We start from the raw sequence: 20,589 nt of genomic DNA on the forward strand, positions 1-20,589 counted from the left end.
TTTTCCTATCAAAATAAGCCAAGCAAATACATCCAAACTGAATCCAAAGCTGCCAAATCAGAGTCTGAGTGTTTATTCTAACTGTCTATCATCAGCCACACCCTCATCAGAGGAAAGGCCTACCATTTGAGGATCTGTTTTTCAATCTCGGTAGAATAGGGGAAATGTCATTAACAGCAGGTCTTTTTTCTCTTATTTGTCCAAAACCACCAATAAATGAATTATTTTTCTATTTTTAATGTTTTAACTGTTCATTCCACCAAGCCATATGAGTAAACAACAGTAAACCAAGGTAAATTTTTCACCTAGTCCAGAAGACATTTTGCTATAATTAGTCGATTTAGATCACTCTCACCTTAGTCTTTTTCATCTGCTTACATATCATGGCATCTTCATAACCACCAATGTTATGTTCCCTAAATATTTTCATAACAGATTTCTAAATGCTATAACACAATAGTGTGACAAAATCATATTTCAAAATACAATACACATCAAAGCCCTCTCCTCAGGCTCTCTACAATTTTGACGTGTCCCTGATCGCTTTCCCAGACCACTAGAGCGCTGGCAATCATTGCCTTAGGAGAAATATGAAAAGAAAAATCAGCTTACCCAAGAAAATATTTTGTCAGTTAGGGTTCCTATGTCCAAAGAAAACTTAGTACTAACGTTTTTAATTTCTGGAAATAGACACATTTCCTATCTCCTGAAATAAATATCTTAGGACAGAGAGACATGAAAATAGAAGAATTAAGTATATAGACATGTGGGCCCCTGAGAAATAAATAACCCGGATCCTAATAAAACTCTCCTAATAGGTTTAGGGCATCCGAGGATGGAAGGAGCTTACGATCTCCATTCCAAAATAGTTTAGAGGTGGCTTCAGGCAGTATCTACAGAAGAAACAGCATCAATGTGTGTGCTAGCAGATAATCCTAGGTCAAGTGTAAAGAAAAGACAGTGGAAGAGGTGAGGGCCAAGAGGGCTAGAGGTAGCTGGTGTGTGTTGATCTCATGGAGAAAAAAAAAAAGGCTGGCGAGTAGACAGTAGCTCATGTGAAAAATCCAGGTGGAGACGCATTGGAATTCATCAGGGAAAGAGCATGACACACAGAGAACAGAGGAGAGCAAGACAGGACAACTGTCCACCTCCTCCAGCACAGAGCCAGAGGAGTCCTCTCACTGTAGGGAAACTGTGAGTAAGTGGGGCCCCAGGGACCCACACTTCTGCCATGGACTTTTCCATTCCTGGGCTCAGGAGATCTCCCCCATGAGCTCCCCATCAGTGTCTCCAGGCTGACATGGAGAGCCACGTGATGTCTTGGAACAGCTGTAGTCAGGCACACACGGAGTCCCAGGAGACTTGTATTCCCAGATACTCTGGCACCAGCAGCTGCAGCTCCTGCAGCAGGGGAGACCAGGCTCCCTTGGATGCCCCCAGTAAAGGGGCCAAATCCACAAGGCTGAGCAGTGAAACATTGCAGGCCTCATGTCAGCTGCATCTTGCAGGGTAAGGCCTACTGTCCATTCCAGTCCCACCTGAGTTCCTGGGTCAGGAGCAGGTCTGTACTTCTCTGTGCTGGAACTCCCAGAGGGAGAGGCTGGCTGCCATTTTTGCTGCTCTGAAAGCCCCCCTCTTGCTGCTCTTAGGCTTGGGAGGGGCAGGGATCAGGGACTAATGCAGGCCCCCCAACACATCACAGTTTCCTTGCAAAACAAAGTGGCCAGGATGTTTCCCACATGGGTCCACACCCTTGCTGCTTCTCACTGAGCAGGGCTTGCCAACCTGGGACCTCGGCAACCCTCCATCTGGGCTCTTGAGCCAGTGGCAGTTGTTCACTTCCTTGGGACAGAGCTCCCAGAGGGCAAGGCAGGTCACCATTTTTGCTGTTCTACTACAGTCCCCACTCCTGTTGCCCTCAGGCTCAGGAGGGAATGCAGTGGTTGGAGACTGATGTGAGCCCACAGCACAGCACAGCACAGCACAGCAGCATTACAGAAAAGCTGCTAGACTGCTTTCTATGCAGGTCTCCACCTCTGCCATTCCTTACTGCACAGTGCTTCTGGACTTGGGCCCCTAGCACAAGCACCCTGTCCCTGCCTGACACTTCCGTCAGTAGTGGCTCTGCATTTCTCAGACAAGAAAACCCCCGAGATAATCCACAACCCCTCTGTGATTGCAGCTGCAGTGGTATCATCCAACTACCCTTGGGCTGGGGAGGGAACAAAGGGCCTGGTCATTATGCTGGGAAGTACAGCATACCACAGCCCCGCTATGGAGAGAAGCCTAGTCTCTCTTTCCCATGAGCCCCCAGCTCTCACTCTTTACCAGGAAGGGACTGTGCTCCGAACCATGGAACAGCCGCCCACCTCCAGCTGAGCATTCCCACTGCGAGTGGCCTTGCATTTCCCTAAGGAGGGGCTGCCACTGTGCCACTGCCATGGCAATAGTTCTGCCACTCCTGCCCTTGGACTGGAGAAGAAAGAAAGAGCCCAAAGATTTCTGATGACTGTCCTCCTGGAGGTGTGAGTAAAATCTTTGATCTTTCTTTCTTCTGCAGTCAGAGCCCAGGCTCTCCTTTGTGATTCCTCAGCCCCCTACTCTTTACCCAGCTCAGGCCAGCAGTGTAGCCACCCCACCCCATGGCTAAACATTCTCAGTAGTAGCAGTTTTGGGTTTCCCTGAGGTGGAGCACCCAGGGAAAACCAAAAGCCCCTCTGCCACTGCTGATACAGCGGTATTACTCTTGCTGTACTCAGGCTGAAAAGGGAGCAAAGACTCTGAGTGCTTTATTCACACTTCCAGCAAGCCACATCGCCTAAAAGTTTTGGCCTGCCATGCAGCTGTCACACCCAGGCTGACTATACTGATCAGTGATAGCTGTGTATTTTTCTGGGGTGGAGCACCAAGTGACAAGTGAAAGGCCATTTGCCACAAGCACAGCCAAGGACCGTTTCCTTGCTGTGTCTAAGCTGGGGAAAGAACATAAGGCCTGAGTTTGCCCCAGAGCTACAGTGGGCAGCTTGGGAGTGCCAAACCGAGATATACAGCCAGCAGTCAAGTGCAAAAGGAGCCCATACTTTCAGAGCACTGAGAGAGGGCACAACAATTCTTAGGAAACAAAGAGGTGCCACATGACTGACTAAGAGCCTACCTACTGGCCATTCCACTTAAATGCCATCAACTGGATCACAGCCCATACTTTAATATTAAAAATACTTTGCTAATAAAACCGAGAACAAAAGCTAAGTTACAAATAAAGGTTATGCATCAAACCTCAGCCCTGTGAAAACATACAAATAAGCCAATTGACTATACTCAAAATAGACAATTGAAAGCACATCAGCCAACACAGATGATAAAGAACCAGTGCAAGAACTCTGCAACTCAAAAAGGCCGGGTGTCTTCTTCCCTCCAAACAACTGCACTAGTTCCCAAGCAAGGATTGTCAACTTAGCTGAAATGGTTAAAATGAAAGAAACAGAATTCAGAATATGGGTAGGAATGAAAACCATTGATAACCAGGGAGAATGCCAAAATCCAAACCAAAGAAACTAAGGACTATAATCAAATGATATAGGACCTGGTAGACAAAATGGCCATTAAAAGATAGAACTAAAATTGTCTGATATAGTTGAAAAATACACTACAGGAATTTCATATTGTAACCTCATTAACAGCAGAATAGACCAAGCTGAGGAAAGAATCTTAGAGCATGAAGAATGGTTCTCTAACCTAACTAAGAAGGACAAAAATGAAAAAAAGAATAAGAATGGACTAAACCTCTGAAAAAAATATGGGATTATGTGAAGAGACCAGATCTACCCCTCACTGGCATCACGGAAGGAAATAGGGAGAAGGCAAGCAACTTGGAAAACATATTTTAGGATGTTGTCCACGAAAACTTCCCAACCTCACTAGGGAATCCAACATTAAAATTTTAAAAATACAGATAACTGCAAGATACTATACAAGAAGACCATCCCCATGATACATAATCATCAGATTCTCTTTCATTCCCTTTAAAATGAAAGGAAATAATTGTAAAGTCGGATAGAAAGGAGGAGCAGGAAACCTACGGAGAAAACCCATCAGGCTTACAGTGGACCTTTCAACAGAAACTCTATAACCCAGAAGAGATTGGTGGCCTATATTCAGCATTCTTAAAGAAAAGAGTTTCTACCCAAGAATTTCATATTCAGTGAAACTAAGCTTCAGAAGCAAAAGAGAAATAAAATTGTTTTCACACAAGTAAATTGTAAGGGAATTTATTACAACCAGGCCTGCTTTATAAGAGCTTCTGAGAGGAGTGCTTAATGTGAAAAGCCACTACAAAAACACACTTCAATACACAGATCTCTGATATTATAGAGCAATGATATGAACAAGTCTACATAATAACCAGCTAACAACATAAGACGATCAAATCCACACATATCAATATTAACAGTGGATGTAAATGGGCTAAATGCCACAATTAAAAGGCACAGAGTGGCAAGCTAGATAGAGAAGCAAGAACCAAGGTTATGCTGTCTTCAAGAGGCCCATCTCACATGCAATGACATCCATAGACCCAAGTAAAGTGTTGGAGAAAAGTCTACCAAGAAAACAGAAAAAAGCTGAAGTTGCTATCCAAATTTCAGACAAAGAGATTTTAAATCAACAAACTTCAAAAAAGACAAAGATGAGCTTTATATAATGGTAAAGGGTACAATTCAACAAGAAGACCTAACTATGCTAAATATATATGCATCCAACACAGGAGCAACCAGATTCATAAAGCAAGTTCTTACAGACCTACAAAGAGACTTAGATTTCCACACAACAATAGTGGGAAATTTCAATACCCCATGGACATTATTAGACAGATGATTAAGGTGACAAAGTAAAAAACAAATTTAGAAACTGAATTCAACACTTGAACAAATAAATCTAATAGACATCTGTAGAACTCTCCACCTTAAAACAACAGAATATACATACTTCTTATCACCACATGGCACATATTCTAAAACTGAACACATAGTTGGGCATAAAAACAATCTGTAACAAATTGAAAAAAACTAAACTCATCCCAACCACACCCTCTGAACATGGTGCAATAAATGGAGAAATCAGTAGTAAGAAAAACATTCAAAACCACACAATTACACAGAAATTAAACAACTTGTTCCAGAATGATATCTGGGTAAACAATAAAATTAAGTCAGAAATAAAATATATGAAACTAATGAAAACAAAGATACAACATATCAGAATCTCTGGGACATAGCTCAGGCAGTGGTAAGAAGGAAGTTTAAAGTGCAAAATGCCCACATTACAAAGTCAGAAAGATATCAAATGAACAATCTAGCATCTCATCTAGAAGAACTGAAGAAACAAGAGCAAACCAACATCAAAGCTAGCAGAAGACAAGAAATAAGCAAAATTCGAGATGAACCGAAGGAAAATGAGATGCAAAAGGCCATAAAAAGATAAATGAATTTAGGAATTAGTTATTTGAAAGAATTAATTAGATAGATGAATAGCTATACAAATACAGAAAAAAGAGATGATCCAACTAAACATAACCAGAAATGACTAACCGAATGAAAATGGACGTTACCACTGACCCCACAGAAATATAAAATAACCCTTGGAGACTATGAACACCTCTGTGTACACGAGCTAGAAGCCCAAGAGGAAATGGATAAATTCCTGGAAACATTCAACCTCCCAAGTTTGAGTGGAGAAGAAATTGAATCCCTAAACAGATCAATAACGAATTCTGAAATCGAATCAGTAAAAAACAGAGCAGCATACCAAGCAAGAAAAATCCAAGACCAAATGGATTCACAGCCAAATTCTACCAGCTGTATAAAGAAGAGCTGGTGCCATCCCTACTGAATCTATCCCAAAAAATTGAGGAGGTATACCTTCCTAACACACTCTGAGGCCAAAATCATCCTGATGCCAAAATCTGGTAGAGACACAATAAAAAAAGAAAACTTCAGGCCAGTATCTTTGATTAACACAGATCCAAAAGTCTTCAACAAAATATAGACCAACCAGCAGCACATCAAAAAGCCAATCCATCACAATCAAGTAGGTTTTATGCCTGGGATGCAAGGTTGGGTCAATATAGGCAAATCAAAAAAAGCAATTCACCACAGAAACAGAACTAAAAACAAAGACTAGGTGATCATCTCGATAAACACAGAAAAGGATTTCAATAAAACTCCGCATCCTTTTATGTTAAAAACCCTTAACAAGCGAGCCATTGAAAGAACATACTTTAAAATAATGAAAGCCATCTATGACAAAAGCACAGCAAACGTCATACTGAATGAGCAAAAGCTGGAGGCATTCCCCTTGAAAAGAGACACAAGATAAAGATGTCCTCTCTTATCACTCCCATTCATCATAGTACTGGAAGTCCTGGCCAGAGCAATAAAGCAATACAAAGAAATAAAACCCATTCAAATAGGAAGAGAGGATGTCAAACTACCTCTATTTGCAGATGATATGATTCTACACCTAGAAAACCCCCATAGTCTCTGCCCCAAACCTCCTTGATCTAATAAACAACTTCAGCAAAGTTTCAGGATACAAAATCAATGTATAAAAATCAACATCATTCCAATGATCCAGCAACATTCAAGTTGAGGGCCACATCAAGAATGCGATCCCATTTACGATAGCCACACACACGCAGGCACACACAATTCCTAGAAAAACAGCTAACCAAGCTGGCGAAAAATCTCTACAATAACAATATAAAATATTGCTCAGTGAAATAAAAGATGACAGAAACAAATTGAAAAACATTCCATGCTTGTGGATAGAATCAATATCATTAAAATGGCCATACTGTCCAAAGCAAATTATGGATTCAATGCTATTCTGATCAAACTACCAATGATAATATTCACCAAACTAGAAAAATGCATTCTAAAATTCGTATCAGAACAAAAATGAGCTTAAATAGCCAAGGCAATCCAAAGCAAAATAAAAAAGCTGGAGATATTATGTTACTTGACTTCAAACTATACTACAATACTACAGCAACCAAAACAGCATTGCACTGGTACAAAAACACACACAAAGACCAATGGAAAAGAGTAGAGATCTCAGAAATAATGCTGCATAATTATAACCATCTAATGCACAACAAAGTAAACAAAAACAAGCAATGGGGAATGGTCTCCCTATTCAGCAAATGGTGCTGGGGGAACTGGCTAGACATATGTAGAAAAATGAAACTGGACCCTTTCCTTACACCATGTACAAAATTCAACTCAAAATGTATTGAAGACTTTAATGTCAAACGTAAAACTATAGAAACACTGTTAGATAACCTAGGAAATATCATTCTGGAGATAGGCCCACGCAAAGATTTGACAACAAAGATGCCAAAAGCAACTGTAACAACAAGTGTGACAATTAAAATTGACAAGTGTGACTTAATTAAACAAAAGAGATTCTGCATAGCAAAAATACCTATCAACAGAGTAAACAGGCCCCCTAAAGAATGGAAGAAAATGCTTATGAACTATGCATCTGACAGAGGTCTGATATCCAGAATCTGTAAGGAACTTACAAATCAATAAGCCAAAAGCAAATCACCACCTTAAAAAGTAGGCAAAAGATATGAAAACACTTTTCAGAACAAGATATACACATGGTGAACAAGCATAAGAAAAAATGCTCATTATCACTAATCATAAGAGAAATGCAAATCAAAACCACAATTAGATACCATTTCACACCAATCAGAATTGCTATTAAAAAGTAAAAAAAAAAAAAACAAAAATGACATGCTGGAGAAGTTGGGGAGAAAATGAAACACTTATACACTGTTGATGGGAATGTAAATTAGTTCAGCCATCGTGAAAAGCAGCTTGGCAATTTCTCAAGGAGCTCTAAGCAAAATGACCATTTGACTGAGCAATCTCATTTTTTTTTTTTTTTTGAGACGGAGTTTCTCTCTTGTTACCCAGGCTGGAGTGCAATGGCGCGATCTCGGCTCACCGCAACATCCGCCTCCTGGGTTCAGGCAATTCTCCTGCCTCAGCCTCCTGAGTAGCTGGGATTACAGGCACGCGCCACCATGCCCAGCTAATTTTTGTAGTTTTAGTAGAGACGGGGTTTCACCTTGTTGACCAGGATGGTCTTGATCTCTTGGCCTCCTGATCCACCCACCTCGGCCTCCCAAAGTGCTGGGATTACAGGCGTGAGCCACCGCGCCCGGCCAGCAATCCCATTTTTATGTATATACCCAATGGTAAATGAATTGTTGTACCATAAAGACACATGAACATGTACCATTATTAAATGATACACAATAGTAAAGACATAAAATCAACCAACCTAAATGTCCATCAATGGTAGACTGAATAAGGCAAATGTGGCACATATATGCCATGGAATAACTATGCAGCCATAAAAATGTATTGTAGAATGGTCTCACATAAATGTATAGATCACTAAAATAAAACATTTAAAAAAAGAAAGAAAAAGGGAGTAATCTTCAGGAACTCTGTCCTATTTTTAGGGAGAAGTATATGTGCACCTTCCCACAGTCTTCAGGTAATCAACAAAATCCAAAAGATATGGAATTGTTAGTAATTTATCACAGGTAAATTCTGCTAAACAATTCACCTTAAACATATAATGGATTGTAACTCTAGCCACTTCAAAAGAACAAATGAAAAGGCATTGATGGGAATAAAATGCAACCTGAAAATGTTAACACTGGCAAAGTTTAAGTGAAAGTAGTTGCCTAAGGCTATCTGCATGATCTCCAGGATCAGATAACCTAACAAAACTGGTAAATCATGTAACTTTGATCCCATTCAGCTCTTACACATTTTTGGTGACTATATGAAAGCACCACCATGTAGTATACGATATGTGGTGGCCAAGATTTCATTCCAATCCTATGGCATGATCCTGCAACTAAACATTTATTAAAAATGTCCATGTCTTTCCACATTTTCTATTTAAGCCCATAGATTTCATTCTTTTTAATGTAGAAATTCAATTTATATAGTCACCTTGTAAAATCCGAACCATAATTATCAATTATATTTTTAGGGGTAGAACATAGGTGCAACTGTGAATAAAATATAAACCAAAACACCTATACTAAAGTTAAACTGTTTATTCAATTAATTACTTGTATTCATTTTATACATGGTCACTGAAATACTCTATAAGCTTCTTTGCAAGTTCTTCATTTATCTCATAGATCTTCTATATTTTTCCTCCTTCCACTGCCCTTGCTCTGTGTATCTCTGTTTCTTTCTTATCAGCTCTTTTTCATCATTCAAAATCCATTCAGGGACCAGAAAAACCACTTTAAATAGAACACTTTCAAGTTCTATTTTCTTCCCTTACCAAAACAAAAAATTTTTTTCAACATACCCTCACAATGAATGAACTTTTACTTTATGTCACCTAAGAAATTGTTATATAAGGTCATTTTTTAGTGCAATACTCATAAAGTTAACCAAGGATTTTTGTATGTGTATATTTGTAATTGAAGTAAATGTCTCAACATGGGATATTCAAACACCTTGTGTAAGAATCATCTGTACTTTTCTAAAATGCTGATGTTTCTGATGGTCCCATGGGGCAGGTCCTTTTCTGGGGAAGGAGTAGAGAAATCTGAAAGTTTAAGATGACGCTCAGATGATATTTGTATGTACTACTATTTGAGAACTGATCAACTTATAGTACTTTTTCTCATATATACTTTTAAGTTGTCCCTTAAAAATCACTGGAAACTCAAAAGGCTCAAAATGCCATGGTCTTTCAGGCAAACATCTGGCACAGGGTATTATTGTAAATGAGATAACAAATCCAGGGAAGTTAACAAAGTCTCCAAGGTCACAGGGCTTGAAAAGGGTTAAGCTGGAATTTAACCCCAGTTCCATCTTACTTGGAAGCTTATTTCATTCCAGAGGTGTGGGTTTCAAAACTAAATTAATTTTATGGCCTAAGAATTCTTGGCACCTCAGAGTCATTTACAAAATTTTTTTAGTTGAGGGATTTGTACCAAATAATTATGCCTGATTCTGTGGAATCTGAACTAAAATCTAGTCTAGAGAAGTTATGACTTGATGGAAGTCACAAAGATGGAAGTCACTCAAACTTCCATGGGGTTTATACTCAAATTTAGTGACTCTTTCAAATTTATCTTTTATAATCAAAAACATAGTTATTTCTTCTGTCTTCATAAATATTTCCCATTTGAAAATCTATGTTCTGGGTATGGTACCACTGTGTCATCAGTAATTGTTATCAAAACATATCATAGGTATAATGTAAGAAACAAAACCTACATGTAGAGAGAGCAAAGAAGGCAACCAGATGTCATTCCTAGTCCTTACCTTTACAATCACTGTGACAGTTGCAATACCAGGTGGCATTGTTCCATAAATATCAAAGGCCTCTACCAGAAAAGTGATGCTTGCTTCCTGGTCTGGAAATGCCTCATAATCTAAACTCCTTAAAAGGGATAATTCTCCTGTAAATGGATGTAGTGCAAAAAGGTGCTTCACTTCTGGGCTTCTTATCCGGTAAGACACATTTGCTCCGAGGTCGACATCCTTGGCCTGTAATAGGCAGAAGACTGGTTACATTAGTGATCTTACCAAAATAAAGAAATGCAGGAAGGATGGAAGTCATGTGTCAGTACCTGGGACAGCATGAATTTAACAAGGACAAAAAGACACAGTTTAAAAGAAAAGCACATTATTTAATAATTTATCAGAAAGAGGGAAGAAGGCATGGGGGAGAGAAAGATGGAGGGAGGCAGGAAAAAAGGAAGGGAGTGGGGTGGGGGGTGGGAGAGAAAGAGAGAGAGCTCATCCCGTAAGATTTTGTCATTGCTGATGTTATTACTATACCCATTTAACTTGAGAAAACACTAAATGCATTATATCACGGTAAAGAAATAAATATTGTCTTAAATGATTGTGTCTTATTTTCTGCTGATTTAATAATCATGAAAAAATATTTTAAATAAAAATAAATACTGAGTGATTTTCATAAACATAATAGAAGGATAAAGTACTATAAGAAAACTAAGAAAATATAAGTAGTAATTCTTCTTCACAAGGATCCTATAATACATCTCTAGAGATCACTCTACTATACTTCCCTTCATTTAACTAAGATGTGAGTAGTAGTGACGCAGAAGGTGCTGCAGAGAGCACCAAGATAAATGAAAACATAATTACTGCACTCCAGGTTATGGTCTCAGAGAAGAGCTAAGACACAAATACTAAAATAGAAAGGAAAAAATGTGACATGCTATCTAAAAGATGTTCTAAATTGGGAACGATGTCCTTTAGTGGAAAGGATGGGTTTTCACAGGAGTATTGTAGAAGGGCTATTTCATTCAGCAGTACAGACTAGCAAATGCACCTCAGGTACAGAATACGGAATAGAGTAAGAATGAAAATGGGGAAGATTCAGTCTGTTGGAATGTGCATTTTTTAATGCAAACACCTCCTATGTGAACCTCAGCCTTGGTCCCCTCCAATCAATTATTGACTTAATCAGAAAGATGCCATTAAAGCATATATTTTATTATGTGATTTTTCCTGCTTAAAATCCTTTTGTTTTTTAACGAAATTTTCAAACAACACCATTATCCTTAACGTGGTAAGAGCCACTACATTTTCTAGACCTTTAGTCCCCCACCCCCACACTCCCTTCTTTCATGATTTTGAGCAAGTTTTTTTCCCTACTATCTTAATCTTTCTTCCTTTGCTGCTTGAATAGCTCTTATTTGTCCCTCAGTTAACCATCTCTAGCAAATATTCTCTTTGCCTTAAAATTAGGTTAGGAGCTCCACCTCTAATACCTAGGCCCTTTATACTGAGGACATACATTTTAACTATCAATTTTCTTGGCAGATTGCTAAACCAGCCTGAAAACTCCAAGAAAGCAGTAAATTTGTCTTGTTCACCTTTGTATACCCCAAGTCTAGCAGAAGACTTGCCATACTGTACACACTGAAGATAATGTTTGTTAAATAAATGAATTAATGAATTGATAAATTAATGGTAGAATAGATGAAGGAATAATGGTTCTCTCCCTGGTCAGTATTTGCCTTATTTAGATTTGTTAATGTTTATTGCCTCAGTAAACATTTGCTGAGTTCAATTATGGAATGAATACAGATTCTGGAAAACTGTGCTAAAAATATCAAGTTGTGAACTGCTGGTGGAAAAATGACTTTTTTTTTTTTTTTTTTCCAAAATATACCTCCTAGACCAACTGAGTCAGTGCTGAATGAGGTGGTTGCTTAAAAACACAGATTTATGGATCAGCATAACCTACTCAACCAAAATATTCAGGACTTTGGGTAATGTATATTTGAAAACTTAAAAAAAGAGGCTTGATACAGAGATGTCATTACAAAGGAGAGTTAGATTACTAGAGGATGCCTTTATGTATTGAATGTGAAAAAATACAGAATAATGATATAACAATATCTGTAAAATGGAGAGAAACCAGTACATAACTATCTATATTTTTTTCTGTGTATACAAATCTATGTCATATATGTACAACCCACACAAATACATGCTTATATGCATACACTTTTTTTTAATATTTGTGTGAACATAAAAATAAATGTGAAATAAATTTAATGCTGAGTACTCTGAAGGCACTATGTGGGAGATTATTAACTTTTGCTTCATAAACTATTGTCAACTGTTGTAATAAACAGAATATTACTTTTGTAAATTAAAAAACTACTAAATAATATTTTTTAAATTTCTTACAAACAGACCTTTCTCTCCTTAATTTTTGGGATATCTTTAAAATAGGGTTGCCACATAAAATACAATATGCAATTTGGAGAAATAATAAAACTGTATTCATTGTTCATCTGAAATTTAAATCCAGCTTGGTGTGTTGTATTTTTACCTACTAATTTTGACAAACAAACCCTAGTAGCAGATATCATAATGTAGAATTCACAGAATACATGTTTTTCCCACACACCTCTATTTGAAGGAAGGTGGTCCCAGCTGGCAGATTCTCTTCAACAAGGACAGCGTATGTTGCATTGGTGAACACAGGACTATTATCATCAATGTCCAAAACCTTGATGGCCAATGTTATTGTTGAATGACGAGGGTGCAGTGCTCCATCTGTTGCCACAACAACAAGTTCATAGTAGTCCCTGACTTCTCTGTTAAGCTTCACTGCTGTGTAAATGCTCCCATTGGATGTGATACGAAAAAGATTATTAAAGTTAGCCAAACTGTAATGCACTTGGCCATTTATTCCAGCATCAGGGTCCGTTGCCTATTAAATAAAATGAAAAAAATATTCACGTAAGTTTTGATGGGCTACTGTAAATGAAGGTGATAGTTAATAAATTATGGCATTTTTTGAACCAAACATTATTTTGCTCTCTAAGGAAGAAATTACAATGAAAATACAATATATAACCTAAAATGTGAAAAATACTATAGTTGAATATTCTTCATTTAAAATTAACATAACAAAAACTGGTAATGTCATTAGCAATAACAATACTATGACAGAAAACTCATAAAAATACTGAAGCTTTGTCTTAAAATTTTTAAACATTTTTGAATTCTAACGTGAGAAAAAGTTTTGTTTTTAATTCATTTAACATAATGTGCTGAATGACAATTCAAGATTCTGTAGGTTTTTGCTCACTTTATATATTCATTTTCATATTTATCTATGTTTAGTAATAATAGGCATTATATTTGTTTATACTAAACATTTTATATTATTTACATGTTTATCATATTATTAATATTTATGACAAATATTTATAAGTATAACCTCAATTCTCATGATGTTCTTATGAGTAAATATTATTAATCTCATTTTACAAATAAGGAAACCACAATTTACAGGAGGTTACACTAGAAACAAATATCTCAGTGTCTCAGTTCTTAACAGGATACCTCATTACAAAACTACTTAACAAATGCTTGTGGAATTAATAAACACTATATGAAATGAAACAGATTTGAAACTAAATCTGTTGCGAAAGCCAAATAGGAGTAAAACTATAGTAACTGTTATCTGCCTTCGAGGGACACTTCTTCAACATTAGAATACACATCTCCGCATAACAAAATGTTTGATAACATACCTATATTTGCTAAAAATTTGAAGTCATGAAAAATCATTTTGCATCAACTAAAATGAAAAAATATTGAGTAAATGTTCATCTAATAAAATGTAATAAGAATTACTCTTAGCTAAAACTCGTGATAAAAATTATGCATCACAATATATATTTTTAGCTACTATATAATTTGTTTTGAAAAGTTTCAGGCAAAAGAAACTGAAATAAATCTTAGAAACTGTAAAACTTTATATAATTAGGCCCCAAACTGTCAACAAGGAAAGAAAAAAAAAAACAAGACACTCAGCTGCCTTATGAGCCAGGTACACAATAGTCACTCCAGGTCCACAAAGCCTGGAATGCAATATGATGTATTTTAACAGCACATAGGCAGTTGCATATTCAGTTTTACAGGTACTGGTAAAACATTCAGGAGGGGGACGCTGAATATTTGTGCCTTCTTTGAAACGATAACATCTAAGATGTGAAAATCATGTTTACAGCGGTGCTCCTGTATGTCATAACGCCAAGCATTTCAGCAGGATTTGCCTCTTTGACTCATCAAAACACAGCTGCCCATGACAGTTTTACATCTCTTGAGGTTTAATTCTGAGAAAAGATAGAAAAATTGCAAAAACACCTGAAGAGAAAAAAAATACTATGACAGAGTTGAATAGTTTCTGTTGAAATAGTTTCTTTTACTTTTATACTTTGCCTATAATTTGTATTAAGAACTATTGACAAATCAGTCAAGCTGGCCATTTTAATAAAAACAACAAACACATGCTGTCTCCCTTTTTCATCAAAAAAAAAAAAATGGTGAACTCTTTTTTGGTCTGAAATTACTCATCAAGTAAATACAAAAAATCATAATCCAGTAACAAAATATAAATATGTCTTGTTTCTTAACAATAATATCCTTAAAATTTTCAGTCACTTTTTCTATGAAATATCTTAAAATCACAAAATCAATCATTTATGCAATTAGCAGTTTAAATGACTCTCATTCAAGTTATTTTTATTGACCCACATAATTGAATATTTATTATGGTAGAACGGTTCAATTTGACTGATGTGGCTGTAGGTGTGTATGTGTGTTTTATATGTGTCCAGCTGCTTAATTGTATATCTACTAGGGAACAAATATAAACATATCTAAAATAGTTTTTGTTTTTGCTCCCATAACAAATTATCTCGAGTTTAGCAGCTGACACAAAACAAGTTTATTATTTTTAAGCTCTATAATTCAGAAATTCAAGATGGTCTCACTAGAGCTATGTTTCTTTCTGGAGGCTTTAAGGAGAAACAATTTCCTTGCTCCTTCAAGTTGTTGACGGAATTCAGTTACTGGAGTTTGTAGAATTGGGATCCCCACTTCCTTGATGGTTGTCATGTGAGGAACAACCCCAGTTTCTAGAGGTTCCCATATCCCTTGGCTCATGACACATTTCCTCCATTTTTAAAGCCAGCAATGGTAGTCAAGCCCCTCTTACATTTATTGAATCCCTCCCTCCATTTTTTTCCATGTTATTTTTCTGATCTACTCTTCAGCCATCCTCTTCGACTTTTAAGGGCATGTATGATTACATAACACTCCCTTGAACAATCCAGGATAGTATTCCCATCTCAGCATCTTTAACCTTAATATATGTTTGGTGTGTGCATGCATGTGTGCAAGTGTGTGTATATTGCTATATATAAATATATAGCAATCTATATTTTATGATGAGATTTCTTTCTTTTTCCTTTTCTTTTTTTTTTTTTTTTTGAGACATGTCTTGCTCTGTCACCCATGCTGGGGTGCAGTGGTGTCATCTAGGCTCACTGCAGCCTCTGCGTCCCAGGCTCACGTGATCCTGCCCGATTAGCCTCCTGAGTAGCTGGCACTACAAGCACATACCACCATACCTGGTTAATTTTTGGTATTTTTATTAGAGATGGGGTTTCCCCTTGTTGCCCAGGTTGGTATTAAACTTCTGCGCTCAAGCATTCCTCCCACTTTGGCCTCTCGAAGTGCTGGGATTATAGGGGTGTGCCATCGCACCTTGCCTGATAGGAGTTTTTAGAGAAAATATCCAAGCAGATATTCAGCAAGCAGACTGACAGCAAATGCTAAGTGGGGCATCCTCATGAATAGAGTTTCATAATTTTATAAAACCAGTTTAAATTAGTATAAATTATGATATGTCAACTACAAATGCACTGTGACTGAATCTATGACCACTTAATTCATTGAATTCATAGCTACCATGGCAAGAGGTATACTTGATGCTTATGGAATAAAAGACTATCATTTCCCCCAGAAAACTACTTGAAAAATTTTAAGGTGACTGAGACACACATCTAATGGGGACAAAGGAATAGAATATAAAATGCAGAGCTATTTCCTTATCTACTTCTATGTCCCCATTAAATTAAGGAGCATGAATAAGGTAATATATGTTAAGCAACATAAGCTGGCTGAGCAAAGCGGTTTTACTTATTTACCATTATAGATGAACATGTAGATGTTAAACAAGATAACCAAACATAGAATCTCTTATTATCAGCAGTACTGTCAAAAACTTTGCATTGATGTTTAATATCTAGTCAAGCATCTCAGTATATGATGCTATAATGAAAACATTTATCTTCCTAGAAATAAATTAAAAGTTAATTAAATTTGTTAATAATAAAAATCACACATCTCTTTTCCCCTTGTACTACCTCAAAGCAATAAACAGTAATAGCTGCAACTTTATAATCATCTGTCCACGGTTAACTCATTTTTGTAATATACACCTTACTATGGGGCCTGAGTTGTTGCTACTAATTTGTAAACGCATATTGTTGGGAAATTGCCTGATAGGCTGTAGTCAAATAAAGACCTCACTGGGCAGAACTTCGAATATGTGCCAGAAACTCTACTTGCAAACCTTATTCATTAACACCAAAGTTAGAGTATATTATAGGTAACCAAATAATTACTTAAGAAAGAAGTCAAACTACATTCAAGGGAATTTATTGAACAAAGATTTTTTTGAATAATTTTTGAGACCCATTTTTATAGCACACCAGTTAAAAAGGGAGTGGGGAAATATATTTCTTAAACACTAAATTGACCCCTCCCCATTTTTTTCTCATTATCTTTTTAGAATGGTCTGTTACACAATTCTTGCCATCAATAAAAGTGGAAGTCCATTACTGGGATTGCTACCCTGGGGATTATCAGTCCTGTAAAGACCTAAAAGTATACCTGTATGGGTAGAATATATTGGGATAAAACCTCAAAGTGGAGGTTGATGTTTGCACTCCTTCCATTGAGAAGTCCCTAGGTAGATTATTTGTGTAATTTACAATGATTAATTTCCATTTAAAATATGTTGAATACCCATTCAGATTAATTATTTAGATAGAAAATCGTATGACAAAAATCAGCCCCAAGGAAATAAATCGAGGACAAAACCAAAATGTTATAGCTATCATAAAGGCGTGAACTGCCATGTAGCACCTAACTGGCCCAGTGTGAAGTTGAGAGAGAGCTTTGCTCTACCTTCTGCTTGTCCTTTAGAGCAATTTAAGAGGTCATGTACATCTTTCTCACTTTGAAGTAGGAACCACAAAAGTTGTTGATCAGAGAGGTTGGGTACTGCATCATTCATAACATTACTAGTGAAAATATATTTTTAAAATTATTATCTACCGATTTCAAAAAGATATATAATAGTTATCTTTGGTTCTTTAAAGAAGCTGAGCTATTTCCAAACTGATTATTAGTGTAAAAGGAGACAAGCAATTTAAAGACTCAAAATGCAGGTACGTTTTTTCACTCTCCACACAAATCCCTCATAATTATTATTGAACAATGGCAAGTAGACTTACTGGCCAGAAGATAACTTGCATAACTTGAGTTAAAGTCACTAAAAACATAACCAGAATGAATAGCTTTTTATTAAATATTGGAACGTCCAAATCCTCATCCCTAGAAATCTAGAAAACACATATTTACACTAATAATTTCTCAAGTGATCAAGTATTACTCTAAGATACACAATAAACTATATTTTATCCTAGTATTCAAGGCTATACCTGGTCTTGCTCTAACCTATCTTTATGCATTTATATCCATCAAGTAACTCTACGACGCAAACTCTGTGTTTTAGTCAAAATAGTGTATTGATGTTGTCAATCAGCTACTAAGCAACTCTCAAATGTCAGTGGTTTGTTACCACTGATGTTTATTTCTTGCCTATGCAGCACTCTTTGTGAATTCCAAATCCAGCTTCACTCTGTCTTATTTTTACTCAGAAGAGAGGCTAAAGGAGCAGGCTCTATTGGGATATGAAGCTTTGTGGTGCAGGAACAACAAAAGACATGAGATAGTCAAGCAGCAGCTTTTAATGCTTCTTCTTGGAAGTTGACACATTACCTATACTCCTGCTTCATTGATTAAGGTAAATCACATGACAAGGCTGATGTCAAGGGGTGCAGAAATAGCATTCCCTCACATAGTGGGACAGTGATAAATCAGAAACACTTTTACAATCTACTACCCTGGTTTTCCTTGAAATGAACATGCTCTGCCCCTCATTTTCCCTGGCAGAGGTTCTTTTTATTTTTTTCCCCAATCCAACCTAAATCTTCCAAACCTAGCTACAGTTCTACTTCAGCTGGGAAACCTCTTCTTTCCATACAGCCTTTTTATCCCTCTTGCACATAGCGAAACTCACTTTTTATTGCTATTTATGTATGCTGTGCAATTAGACAATTGGGCCTAAAAGTCTGTAGTGTATCCATGTATTACATAACAGGAGACACTATGAGAGAAAGAATCTATAAATTGCTTTGTGGAGGGTATAATATATGAGAAGTGGAAAGTTGAAGGAGGGATGGAAATATGGCAGAGAAGTAAAAAAGATAAAACATAAGCAAATAAAAATAAACAATATCTCTGTAGTTGGTTGTTATTTAATGCAAATGAACTGAAGGTGTCAAATTAAATAAGACAGTTTAAGCTATTTCAACATAGCTTTCAGATCTCTTACTAAGTAAGCAATAGGAAGAAACTTTGCACTAAAAATCTTTACATCTTGAGTTCACATGTTAATGGTAAACACTTGGAGATTATGACTTCAATCCTTCAGGAAAAGAGTTGTCATGTTCATGTTCATACAGCAAAAAAACACAAAGAAATGTTGTTTCATGTTCATTAAATGTGTTTACATAGTAAGGCGGTCTTTTCCCTTTTTCGAATATTCCTTACAATTATGAAAATGAAGAGGAAAACCCAGGAAGGCTCATTCCATATTTCCACACCATTGCTTAGTATTTGACAATTTGGCAATCTAGGTTTAATGTGCATATATATTTTTATGTGATGGTAAAAAATCTTGTATTAAAATTATATTTAGTTTTCCCACCTTTTCTCACTTGTATTTCTCCAACTTCTTCAGTCCCATCTTTTGCTCTGTGGATGAACATATTCTGAGCACTAAATATAAGTTCATTTTGCCCTACTAACCATGCTATTTCATGTCTGCTTTATCCAGTCATAAAATTCTCCCCTTATTTACCAAACTCATTATTCTTCAGTCCAAGTATACCTAACTCAGAAACATCTGAGTAAGCTAAATGCCTCATCTTCATGCTCCTGAAGCTTACTGCATGTTTCTTTACCACATGACTTACTACTTTTTTTCCTGTAATTTATTTATAGTCCACATGAAATTAAGAATTCCTAAGGCCATGATGGCTTATTTCTATCAAACAGTGCCTGTTTTATTTTGCTTTTTGCATTGATATAGGTTAGGTATGCAATAATTTCTGCAAATTTTTTTTCTGAAGCTATTTCCAGTTTCCAATTACATGTCATTCCTACCCCAACCACCCAAACACGTGAAGAAATAAAAAGTGCCAATTAGTATTTATAGTTTTGTCTTAAAAGAATGTTTTCTGTTTATCAGATAAAATGTAAGATAATGACACATTTTTTTCTTTAAATAAAAATTAAGTGATCACATAATTACTTATTAAACTTTGTCTTTTTGTTATATCTTATTGCTTTGTTTGTTTAATTTTTCACTGTATTAGTCAGTCTTCGCACTGCTATAAATAACTTCCCTGAGACTGGGGAATTTATACATGAAAGAGGTTTAATTGACTCACAGTTTCACGTGGCTGGGGAGGTCTCAGGAAACTTACAGTCATGGCAGAAGGTGAAGGGGAAGCAAGGACCTTCTTCACATGATGACAGAAGAGAAAAGAGTAAAGAAAGAACTCCCAAACACTTACAAAACCATCAAATCTAGTAAGAACTCGCCCACTGTCATGAGAATAGCACCGGGAAAGCCTTCCCTGTGATCCAATCATCCCATTTCCTGGACACATGGGAATTATAGGTCCCTCCCTCAACACATGGGGATTATAAATTGAGATGACATTTGGGTTGGGACACAGAGCCAAATAATATCAGTCACCTAGAATTCTTTAAGGAA

General features: G+C 36.7%; 1 protein-coding gene across 10 annotated transcripts in view; it reads right to left on the bottom strand.

Moving 5' to 3' along the window:
* PCDH15 (protocadherin related 15) overlaps positions 1 to 20,589 on the bottom strand; it is an 819,037-nt gene that overhangs the window by 177,991 nt on the left and 620,457 nt on the right. For all 10 annotated transcript variants that reach the window (XM_032245634.1, XM_032245633.1, XM_032245636.1 and 7 more), the window contains 2 exons: positions 13,006 to 13,311; positions 10,374 to 10,598 (listed from right to left, as the gene is read on the bottom strand). In XM_032245634.1, coding sequence (XP_032101525.1) covers positions 10,374 to 10,598; positions 13,006 to 13,311 — 531 coding nt within the window. The remainder of the gene's footprint in view (positions 1 to 10,373; positions 10,599 to 13,005; positions 13,312 to 20,589) is intronic.

Source organism: Sapajus apella, unplaced genomic scaffold (assembly GCF_009761245.1).
Source record: "Sapajus apella isolate SASKATOON/1434 unplaced genomic scaffold, GSC_monkey_1.0 scaffold58, whole genome shotgun sequence".
Lineage (NCBI taxonomy): Eukaryota > Metazoa > Chordata > Mammalia > Primates > Cebidae > Sapajus > Sapajus apella.